General features: G+C 36.9%; 1 protein-coding gene across 1 annotated transcript in view; it reads left to right on the forward strand.

Moving 5' to 3' along the window:
• Positions 1-4,302: 4,302 nt before the first annotated feature.
• LOC118733782 (galactokinase-like) overlaps positions 4,303-12,867 on the forward strand; it is a gene marked incomplete at its 5' end in the record, with an annotated part of 74,823 nt that continues 66,258 nt past the window's right edge. The window contains 4 exon segments of the mRNA XM_036463340.1: positions 4,303-4,651; positions 4,973-5,109; positions 11,072-11,260; positions 12,009-12,134. Coding sequence (XP_036319233.1) covers positions 4,484-4,651; positions 4,973-5,109; positions 11,072-11,260; positions 12,009-12,134 — 620 coding nt within the window.

Below are 12,867 nucleotides of genomic sequence, written 5' to 3' on the forward strand. Positions count from 1 at the left end.
GCAATCCGTGCATCGTGCAAGACTTCGAGAATACCCCTATTATATTAGCTCGAGTAGATTTTTGTACAAATGAGAAATGTATTCCGAGAAATACATATGTATTTGTGCGTTGTCAATGTTACGTTGTTAGAGTACTGCATATACATACATATGTACATACAAATGTAGTTGCTTCATGAGGTAGTTATTTGGTGAAAAAAGAAGCTGCAACAATAACAAGATCACTGTACTACGTTACCCAATTGACGGATGCTATTATTTGGATTTGCGTTGCAGTAAATATAGTGTCGTATCTCCATATAACATATCTTATTTGCAGATTTTGTTTTTCACTCAATTAGGGATTGCTTAACACCGCATAAGATAAGGAAACCAAACCACCTGGTAGAAATGTTATTAGTACATATGCAAATGTTATACACAGCCGCAAAAGGTACCCATTGTCGGAGAGAAAGGTTTTACCCTATTTCGGGCATGAGGAATCGCTCTGCAACATTGATTTTTAAGTTTTCTGCATGTCTTCATAAACATTTTGTTTTGTAAATTTTGCCTCCACGGGAATTTTCAAGGTATGCCCTCTTTGATGGCTTCTAACTTTTATCTGATTGTTTTTTTTTCGGGAAAATTTCTTTGCACAGTTGTTCAGAATGTCTCAGGTCTTAAATGCGAAAATGAAGATCAAGGTAAATTTAAACTCTTTACGACAAAGGTAAAGGGGCAAGTGTAGATGAAGCAATTAATGAAAAAAGGGTAAAAATAAAGTTAAACATGAAGAAAAAGATGAGGATGAGGATACCGATAAAAAAGAAAAAGAATATATGTAGATAGAGAACTATTAGTTAGTATTCATTACCTAAACGTAAAAAGGTGACAAGTCAATTTTTTTTTCAGAAGTGATTAATATAGGTTGTCTCTTATTATCTGTCATTCTGCATCAAAAACTAAATTAAAAAAAAGTGGACTTGGCACCTTTTCGCCTTTTGGTAGCGTATTGCTGGCCCTTGTAATATTTACATTATACTAAAGCCCGTCTCCCGACTTAAGCTACTATTCCATATGACAACAGATGTATGTATATACCCATATTGACTTGATTTCGTTAAACTATTATACGAAAACAAAACTAAATCACTCATATTTCTGTGAACATATGTACCTACATACATTTTCCACATTGAAATGTACGACTTGCAATCTTCTAAACTAAACCTTGCCTTTTAAATAAACAAATAAAACTTTCAATTTACCCTTACAAGAGTCCGTTAAAGTGGAAGATGAACCGGAAAGTCATAAAAGACTTCATGTGTGTATGATTATTCATATTACTTTGCCTTCGCGATTTTATCTTCATGGTTTTATTGCCTTTTTGCGAAATTGTTTTATGTGCGTCGACACGTTTGCATTAAAGTTACTTTTTAGTTACTTCTATTTTAATTTTTATTATTTTTATGATGCCTTTAAAAACACTTTTGAGACTTTTATTTGAAAAGTTTCTGGCGTTGGGTGGTCGTTCGCTTTGTTAGCGTTCGCTGATCTCTGCTCATGTGTAAACAGAGCGAAACGTTGCGTTGGTGAAAGTACGGTGAATAATGCAGCTACAGAGCCTAAGCGAACAAATTTATGAACAGCCTAATTTTTGTTGTGAATCAGGAAACTTGTGCTTTAATTTTTGCACTTTTTGCTTGATTTTTGATTTTTTTTTTAAATAAACGATACAAATTAAAAAATGCTATAAGAGGAGGATAAAGTTTTTATTTTTGTAATCTTATGCTTACTTGCTTCAAGAAAAAGCTCATTGAGATGTCTTATTACCACGCTCATGTAAAGTCGCTTTTTTGTTTATCCGGATTTCAGTACAAAGTTTGAAATCAATTCAAACTTGAAGCTTTTAGCTTAGAACCCGACGGCAATCCATTATTTAACAGTTTGTTTCATGGGGTTTTATAACAGCGGTGTGTTCAATATCCGCATCAATATTACTGCGTTTAGAAATATGCAACAAAAGCTTTATCTTATGCGTTCTGATGATGCCAACAGTTAAGGTTTATATTCTGCATTTCTTTAAATGAAATTAGTTTCTGCTCATATTTTATATGAATTAGTGACGCTAAAACGAAAATAAGTAAACCACGGAATTATTTATTGGTTGCAAAATATAAAATCTTTATAGAACTTTTTTCCTAGACTTATAGAATATCTTGATATGTTTTAATCCAAAATTTTAACAGTACTCTTTATATGCGATTTATGAGATCTAATGTGAAAATGGGGCGCATGCTACGAACTTGAACTTTTTTGTTTGAATTTTTTTCTTCGCGATCGGTGCTGTAACTAATATTTACACGCCAGTCTTTCGCAGAACCTTTCCCTCGAACTCTCCAAGGCGCGCCTCATCGGATGTTGTCATTTAACGGACTTATACATATATATTATTGAGAGGGCTCTACTTCTCAGTTGTCTACTTTTCGAAATCATAAAGGCCAACAGTTATGTGAGTTTTTTTTTTAACGAGAAGGAAGCAGCGAAAGCCATACATCCCGTCAGTGTGGGACCCGAAGTAAATCTCATACCATCGTATTTCAAAAAGCTTTTTATAAAATATCTTTGCCTTTCGGCATTTGCGTAACAACATCAAGACGTATAGCATAAATTGGAGGAGAAGCTCGGCCAAACACTTATTATTGTTATTAGTTTTGCTGGATAACAAGCTCAGACTTTTTGGCATAAATACAACTCCTTGTCTTGCTGTCGAAGGCGACTTTGAAATCGCCAAATAGACGTTGTGTGTCAATCCTCTTTCCGCGTGTCGTTTTCAGTATTTGACGTGTTATAAATACCGGATCTCCGCCGCATTGATAAGGTAATGGTAGGCTTCAGTATTTCATACAATTCGGGGACGGCACACGCCATATTCTTTATAATAGTTGATGCATGCACCTTATCAACAACTTTTTGCCGTACTTGAATAGCTCTGTTGGCGGGACATTAGGTCCAACTAAATTAGCTAAAAGGATCACCTCAGAAGAAGAGCACTAGGCTACTCGGTAGCACACTTGGGCCTTAACTATTTTTAGGCCCCTTTGTGATACCACGCGGGACGTTAGAACCGCCCTACTTAAACCGTCGCGGCATATCGTATGAAGTCTGCGAAACTCAAATGTTGCCGTATTCATACTTCGGCAATGTCGGTTCAACCATCGAAGAATTCTGAGCCCAAGAACTTTCGTCTTTTTTTTCCAAGCGCGAGCATTCACATATCAGGTTCCGTAAAGTTCCTTGCTTTTTTCATCTCTGCACCTTCTGCAGAAGTCGTTGGGTGCAACCCCTAGCCTCTACGCGCGCCTTCCAATGGCAACATGGCCTCTTAGCAGGCCCATGGCTGCGGCTAAGCCCCCTCCGCTCAGCATGGGGAGACCTTTCGGCCGCTTCTCGTTCCATTTCGGCCACATAAGTTTATGTCGTTGCAAGTTGTGAGACTATTCCACCTGTTCCTTGCTTCCATTCCCTTTCGGGGTGGCTTAATAGGAGGGGTATGCTCTTTCTTGCAAGTTCGCCCGCCTTGACCGGCCTCGGAACCCACACCATGTGTAGAGCATAATGCTAAGCCCTCTAGTTCAGAGGTGCATGTGACCGAGTCAAGCGCTTCTAGTACCGCCTGCCTGTCGGAGTAGATGAAGATATTGTTACATATGCAGCTTGAAAGACGCTGCAATATACGCTGCACAGTCCCTCATTCTACCTTGCCCTCTAGTTTACAACTATCGGTGTAGAAGTGGAGTGATCCCATACCTCTTTATGAAGTTATGACTTGGTACACAGTAATCTGTGTCCGGTATATCTATGTTCTTTAAGATTACGGTGTGGCCATCCTGAATGTCTCTCCAGCTTGTTAACTGTTTTAAAACAATGTTGATTGGCAAAATATTGGGTAAGAGGCACATTATCTCCAATTGAGTTGTGAGCAAAGCCCCGAAGATGCAGAGCAACGCAGTTATTTCCACCTTTTGAAGTGCTTCAGTTGTAGTTTTGCTGAGACCTGGTCACCATTCCAATACCCTATAGAGCAGAATAGGCTTAACAACTGCTGTGTAAGGCCAGTACATTATACTTGCGGACAGTTCCCATCTATGTGCAATTTTCCCCTTATATCTGTACCTACCGTTGCTTTATTAACGTGTTTTAACGCGCAACCTAACCAATCTAAATGATACTTTTTACCAAAGAAAAAACATGCAAAGCAAATATCAGACTATTTTATATTCAAACAAGACATTTCTTCACTGTAATTATTTTTTTTTGCAGTAATTATCCAAAAAAGTGGTACACAGTTAGTCTATCAGAAAATTTTCAAGCAAGTCTAATTACTCAATCTCCTCGTGTTTCTACGTGCCACTAATTAGCAGCAATCAGCAATCACTAGCTGGTGAATATTAACCCCAGCATTGCACATTCTACAAGTAACAAGTAAACTGAGACAATAATAATGCCTGCCGTCACCAAACTAGCCACGTTTGAAGAAATTTTGGCATTGGCCAAATCGACATATCATGAAATTTTTGGCGCTGATCCAGAACTGGCCTGCTGCGCACCAGGACGTGTTAATTTGATTGGTGAACATATCGACTACAATGACGGTTTTGTCCTGCCAATGGTAAGTACAAAATACGGGAAAAAACTAAAATCCTAATTAAACCAGCTACATGAAAAAATTTAGAGCAAACGGACAAAGGCGAACAAAAAAAAAAAGAGAGAAAAAGGTATTCAGTAGCGGTGAAAAACTACTAATTAGAAAATTGAGCGTTGAATGTAGAGAAAAAGAAGAAAAATACAAAATATTTTTTTGCTCTTTTGTAGCTAAAGCCTTAAATTGACGATTCGCTAGCCTTTTTTCTTGAATTGCTTGCCTTTTATTATTATATCGTAGTTTCTTGCTCTTACGCAGATATTTTTTTCTTTTCTTGCCTGCCCTTAGGCGCTCCCTATGGTCACACTGATCGTTGGCGGCCGTCGCACGGACACTAAGGCTTCAGTGTTTACGCACTGTGGTGGATGTGATGACCCAAAGCATGTGGAATTTTCGCTACTCGATTTGAAACCGGAAGCGCCAAAGTAAGTAGCTACAGGTAATTAATTGTGTCAAAGGGTTCGAATGCCTAAAATTATGCAATGCGAAATTCTAAGCTTAAACGTGTACTTCGGCGAAATAATTATGCCTTGGGCATAATGTACGTCTGTGTGTATGTGCATTTGTTAGCGCTTGCAATACCCTGCAGTAAAAAGCCGGCCAGTTCGGTAAAAGTGATCGATAATAAAGCAAGCATTTTAAGTTAAGCATTTAGAGAGCATCACAAAGTAAATTTTTAAACAGAATTTGTCGAGTGACTTTGCCTTTTTTGTCCACTAAATCTAAACAATATATGTACTTAGCAGAAGTTTCATGTGGCTGAATGTTGTAGCTTAGAAGGATTTTTGTCTATATATGCATGCCTTCGTTATTTCGACTAGTTAGATAGACTTAATAATGGATGCAAGCCAGAGACCGTAACAATTTTAACTTTTATTATAAAAATCGCTCTTCAATAATTATTTTTTGACTTTTATTTAATTAGATACTCCTTAAATAACAGTTATTTCTGATTTTTAATTTATATCTTGAGAAAGTGACCTGATCTGAAAAAAACGGTACACAGATATATAATCTACGACCCAATATTTAGTTAACGTGTTCAGGCGTCGGCGTTTTTTGTGCCATTTCTGAACGTGAGATTTTCCTTACAGTGCTATTTTAACTGGTTACTGCGAGTATATAAAGAAGACGAGTAGCGAAAGCTTGTCTATTTTGCAGCATCAAAAATTTCTTAGTAGTTAGCTGTCAGTTGTTGGTGGTTAAGTATGCGCTATAATTACGTGTATGTATATGTATTGGGCGGTTAGTTAACTCACCTATTTTCATTATGCTTAAGCAGTCTATAACCTTCTCATCTACTCTATTTATTCACCTTGCATACTGGCGTCGAGTTACACTTTTCTAGGAACTTCGCAAATTGCTGTTGGCGCCCATCCACTTTCGTATCTAGTGCCAAAAAATAGCTACATGTCCACCTAGTTGTTACTTGCTCAAATGATATTATCGCTGCGTACGAAAAGCGAACAAAAAATAAGAAAAAGAAATCTAATATTCGAGTGCAATATACAGAGAAAAGTATCCAAAAGAGGTGTGGGCATGCAAATGTAAGTCCAACCACATTTGTGAAGTGGATGTCTAACTGTCAGAGGAAAATGTGGTTTTTTGAACCAATCCAGCATTTCATTGGATAAGCAACGATAAAGGATTTTCAAAAACTATACTATACAGTCTTGCATCTGCGTGCATTTTGAAAATTTGTCGGTGTAGATAAATAAATAAGTATTTGTATACCATCTCAAAATGCTTCTCTTATATTTTGCTGCTTTAAACACACAATAACAAATTTATTCATTCTTTTGCGCGCAACTTCTACTCTCCTCTTCATTATTTTGATGAAAAATATACTACATCTCAAAACTCTAGTAAACTAAAGATAAAGATGTTTTGTGTTAGTGGTAGTGTAAAGTAAAACCTCTCTTTTGGTGTTTAAGTGAGTGTTTAATTGGGGAAAACCAATTTTGCAAAATTTTGCCCTGCATACAAATTTGAGCCCAGATAAGTTGTGACAGGAGGAACCTTTAAATATCTCCAAAACGGGACTAAAGGGAAAAAGACTATCCTTAACATATTTACTTTCATCTCAAATTTTCTCAGAATTACTATTTTTTGTTTGTTTCAAAATGGCGGACCAAAATGTCTCAAAAATTTTGCATACAAATTTACAACTTTTTAATAAGAATCTCTAGAATAATCTCGAATAATTTCGAGAATGCAGTTTTGTAGACCACTAAATTTTAGTTTTAAGTTTCAAGGTGCTAAAAATTTTTAGAATATTTTTTTTTTGCCGACAGGGTTTTCCATACATAAAAAAAAAAATCGAACATACTTTGTACGGGAAAACTGCGTGGCACTTTTTTAGAAACTTGAAACTTCCACTTAGTTATATTAAAATTGTATGTCCTACAAAGCTGCATACTCGAAATTATAAGAACTATATGTATATGGTTCTTTTCCACAAAAATCGGGAAAAAAACCCTTCATTACCCACATCTCAAAAATTTATCCCACAAAATTTCCAAAGAATTCAAAACAATATTTATTTCAGTAGTAAAGAAGTAACATTCATAAAAAATTATAATAATAGATTGGCACTTACAAATGTGTATATGTTAGTGTTTAGCCGACCTTCTCCTCCAATTTGTGGCATGCGCCTTGATGCTGTCACACAAAGGGCAGGGACCTACAGGTTTACGGCGAGTGTATTTTTATGAGAAACTTTCTTTCATGGCAGAAATACACTCAGAGGTTTAGAAAACATCTTTGTTCTAAATTTTTTTTTGCGATGTTGCTTTGACCAGGGATTTAACCTAGGCCCTGCGGAGTGGAAGCACGCACTGCTTACCACTACAACACACATATAATATTCTTTCTAAATTCAAAGGTCGGTAGATTACTCACTTAGGGCCTAAAAGAGTTTACAAATTAAATTAAAATCTACTAAATTCATAATTTGGCTTCAGTATTTTTTACAACCCAAGATTTTGAAAAAAAACTTTTTCCATATTAAGTTAACTAATGCATACTTACATATATTTGAGTTTTTTATTGTTGTATACTTAATGGTAATTCCTAAAACTATCACTGTTACAAATTATTTGCATAGTTTAAGCAAATATGATTTTTTTTGGAGACTTTAAAATTGAAGCACATACATCAGATAACTTGTTCCGCTTTTTACATGAAACACCAGTTTTAATTGAAAATATTCTTTCTTACTCAGCGCTTGAATTGGTTAACGTGAGAAAATTTTCAAAATTGTCCTCATACTTTTTAATAATTATATCGAGCCCTAACCGCCAAAATAACGTAAGCGACACTTTTTTCAAAATTTTCTTTTTGATGCAGAAATATTCCTAGCGCATCTAAATGCATTTCTGCATCAAAAAGAAAATTTTAAAAAAATGTCGCTTACGTTATTTTGGCGGTTAGGGCTCGATATATCATTTCACTCCACATCACACTTTCAGAACGATTAATTACATAAAAATGTGGAATATTCTTGAGTTTTGATCAATTATGCATCGATAACTGTGTCAAAAGAAGATACCTTTCCTTATTTAAAACGCCCCTTTTTCCTATTTAATAATTTTTGTTGCAAGATATCCCTCATATAGGGAAATTACCCACAATCTGGCATAATTGTAAGAGAGTAGTGATGGAAGTAATGTCGTCGGGTATTTCGGGACAACTACCATTTTAATGACATGCGTCCCCATCAAGCAGTGGCCCGACCGATCAAAGCAGACCCGATCAAAGCAGATTCAGTTGGAAAAGCTCGCCAGATATTCTCCTATCAAATTGATGTCTCGTAATATCCTTCATGTGGGTTCTGTAAGCAACTTTTTATTATCCCGTCCCACAAAATTACGTTCCGATCAGAGTATGCAAGATGATAGCGGAGGACCCCTTCCGTGCCAGTTCATATACCATTGTGGTCTTCAGAGTTTTTATAGGTTTTGTACAAAGGTTAAAATGTTAGTTTGTAGAGTGTTTGTGGTACAACCAGTTAGACGTTTATATATTATAATAAGCATTCAAACAGCAAAAGGCAAGTAGTCAAAATGGCCAAAATATCGCACTTCTATTATTTTGTGGACAATTGTAGACCTATAAAATTTAAGTATTTTGATCGCCGCTCGCCTATCAGAGAAGAATGTTTGTTTCTACTCCCTGAGAGAAGAATGTTTGTTTCTACTCCCTAAAAGTATGGTATATGCCATGGTAGGAGTACTAAGCAATAACTTAACTCGCTCATTAAAAACAAATGTACAGCAGAAATAAAGTATTATTACATATTTTATTTATTTTCCGTATTAGCTAATACCCTGTAATTTTCACGTCGCTAGGGAAGGCAATTCAAAACAACATACCGTCACAATTCCACCTGTATTTACATATATATTAAATTTAGAGCAAGATTTTGCTGCCATGCACAAAAACAATGGAAAGATACTCAAACATTTTGGTACATAAGTTTTAAGTTAATTTTCGCCAGCATTGTTCATTGTTCATATGTGATTCCGTCAAGTTGTTTGCTTATCAACTCCAATGCAGCAATGGCTACTTGTCCCACAGACAAGTACAAACCTAGGTATTTAACGTAGGTCAGGTATTTGTGGGTAAAATAGTATCGTAGCTCTCGAAGCAAACATCAACAACATCTACACATGTGCACGCTTTGCAATGAGTAACTACTTGGTGAGTGATGTTGCTTGTCTACTAGCTAACTCGTCTGCAGACTAACCTAAGATACTCGTATATCTACCGTCAAGCCATGGCACAGGAGACCGGCTGTCCAGCAAACAAACAAATAAACAAGTCAACTGAAAGATGAATGCACTGGTATGCGTATAGAATAGAGCTGCCAGAATTGCCTCACGCAAAACCAGAATAATTCGGTGAAAATGTCTTAAATCCAACTTCATAAATATAATATGGAGTAATTGACGTTGATCAATACCATCAGCTCCGTTCAGAATTGGGACGTACCTCCTCGAGCCATTTGATACCAAACGAGGTATCAGATAAGTTTACGCCATTTTATGTGATTTATTTCATCTGATATTGAAGAAGATAATAAGAGTTGCTGGACTGGACCGCTCTAGCACAATACTTTACAAGAGCTTACAATCTCTGGAGTATGGAGAGAATCACAACCATGCCAACAAGTGCAACTTAGGACTGAGTAGGCAACTGAGAAGTGAAGTCCTCCCTCGTTGTACAAAATCAAAGTCTATTAGTCGTTCATCATGCCTATTCTGGTGTATGCCTGGGAGGCATGGCCAACGAACACATCTCATGAAGCGGCTCTTCGAGTTTTCGAGAGAAAGATAACGCGAACGATATTCGGGCCTCTACGCATTAGCGATGGCGAATAAGGCAGACGATTTACCGATGAGCTGTTTAAGCTTTACAACTATGTAGATGAAGTGCAGCGAATTAAAATACAGAGGTTCCGCTGGCTAGGTTATGCTCGAGTTTACAAACACGTTCCATCTCTAAAAGTATTTAACGCGGGTCATCAGACTGGTAACAGATGAAGAAGAAGGCCTCCTCTGCGTTGGAAAGAGCTGGTGGAGAAGGACTTGGCTTCACTTGGTATTACCAATTGGTGTCACTTGGCACAGACGGGAAACTGCTGGCGTGCTAATTTGGGCTCTGCCAAAATCGCTTAAGCAGTTACAGCGCCAATAAACATGAAAATAAAAGTTTCAATATAACCCAGTGAAACGAAAAAATATTTGCCTAATTATGGATAACAAAGTTTTTTTTTTATTCACGACACAAATGAAAATGAAAATGACTTTGGAAAAATTATGTTATATAGAAAAACCTTGCCTTGCCTTGTTTATACCGACACATAAAGCACTTTGACTCAGTTCGCTGTGATTCAAAACGGAGGCAAAAACCTGTGCAGCCCTCTTATAGAAGCGAAATTGCTTGTGCATGCACATCTACACCCATAGTGCCTACACACATGCACACGAGCTCCTTTCAAAAGTCCAACAACTCAACTGTAAGGCCACAAAGGAAATGAAAATATGAACTCAAAGTAGTTTACGCAATGTGATTGGTATGTATGTGTGTGCATGCATGAGTGTATAACCATTGTGTATTTAGACGCAAAGTAGTCCAGAAATGTGAATGGCAAAGGTTAGAGCGTTCATTAAGGGCTTACGGCAAATTTTCACCTGCAACGTTTTGCTTAAGTGCAATGTGGACAAAGTAAAGCTAGTGAAGAGATGAACTTATTTCGGTGGAATACTATGATGCTACCACAAATAAAAATTCTTTTCTTTTATATACACAAGCACTTACCTAGGCACTAACTAATTTGACACTTCAGCATACTAACTTAGTTGCTCTTCGACTTTTTCTTTTCAGATGGGCCAACTATGTGAAAGGTGTCATTCATAATTTTGCCAACGAAGTGAAGTTGGAGGGTCAGTTGCCTGGCTTCAATGCAATATTTGCATCCAATGTACCAGTGGGTGGCGGTTTGTCTTCGAGTGCAGCAGTTGAAATGGCGACTTTGACTTTCCTGGAACAGTTGACCGGTAAACAACTGGAGAGGTGAGTAAATTAGTAGACAAAAATTTAGTAGAAATGTGTATTTATACACGGTGTACAAAATTTTAAATGTATGCACTGCTGCTTAGCATACCTACCATGTATAAAATTCTCGCAGGCAGCTTGTTATGCGTCCGCCAGTGTTGCCAGGTTATTGCAGTAGTTTACCCCGAAAGGCATGCCATTTTCGCCTAGATCTCCCTTTCCTACCCCTAAATTTGGTTATTTAGAATTTATTGTAATTTTATTTTTTCGATGTAATTTGTAGATAGTAGGGGTATTCACGATCCGGTGCATACTGTCTAGCATGGTGCATAAATAGCATGATTGGCTATTTTTTGTTGTTGTTTGAATACATGAAACAACAATAATCCTGCTATTTATGCTATCTATGCACCATGCTAGACAGTATGCACCGGATCGTGAATACCCCTAGTGTAAAGGGTATTGAATATAAGCCCACGACACATAAAAGCGTTTACGTAAATAACGGATTACGCCCAAGAATCCATTTTGAATTTCCCCTGGACGCATTTTCTTCCCTCTAAAGCTTTCACCAAAATATTTGGTCTCCCTAAATTTACCCCTGGGCAGTCCAAAAAACCTAAATCTAGGGGAAAAACGTCCGATCTGGCAACACTGGCGTCTGCACCTTTTCTTGCTTTTTGTACTTTTGCTTTACCATGGCTAGCTTCATAGACTAAGTATTCGAGTAGTAAATAAAGTATTTATTTTTACCGGAATTTTTTAGCAACAAGATACGCGCCCTTGTATGCCAAGCCGCCGAACACAAGTTTGCTGGTATGCCCTGTGGCATTATGGATCAAATGATTTCCGTCGCTGGACAAAAGGATCATGCGCTGCTGTTAGACTGTCGGTAAGTACCTATATGCAATACCGCTTTCAGAAACGAACTTTTTGATATTTTTTATTATTTGATGTGGGAAACTGGGCTTGAACCCAGGCCTGCGGTCACCGAAAATATCTAAACAGTCTAACTAAAATTACACAAATTACAAATTAAACATATTAAATGCCATCACAGAATATTTGCTGCTGCACCTATTACTTTTTTCAGTGATTCTCCATTGCTGGGCATGCGCACTCAAAAAAATCTCGCTAAGTGAATTAAAACGCATTTTGTGTAAACAACTTTATTGAAAAACAAACAAAACTTAAATAAGTAATTGTATAAGATCTATAGCGAATGAATAAAAAGCGGATGAGTAGAATTTTATCCATAATGACTGCACCGTAAGTTTTTTTTTAGACCCATTTGAGCGTCAACTACAAAATCAACTACAAACTAAAAATATTTTGCTGACGACAGCCGAACTCTTCGCATGGTCATAGACGTGAGCATTCCAATTATTTTGAATGACTGTATTACAATATGATTTTAGTAAATTTTCGATACAGCTGAACTTTAAAATTTCATGGCTGCTGTGCTGTTCTGTGCTGCGTGCTGTCAGCTTGATGCCAACAAAAAAGCCACACATGAACTTTTCTAACTTTTTGCTATCTGCACTATGTGTATGTATAATTTAATAACTTTCAAGTTGTAACACAGCCGCGTATTAATACAAATTCAGTGCAGCCATAAAACCACA

The sequence above is a fragment of the Rhagoletis pomonella genome, unplaced genomic scaffold (genome assembly GCF_013731165.1).
Source record: "Rhagoletis pomonella isolate Grant_MI unplaced genomic scaffold, Rhpom_1.0 Rhpom_scaffold_00002, whole genome shotgun sequence".
NCBI lineage: Eukaryota > Metazoa > Arthropoda > Insecta > Diptera > Tephritidae > Rhagoletis > Rhagoletis pomonella.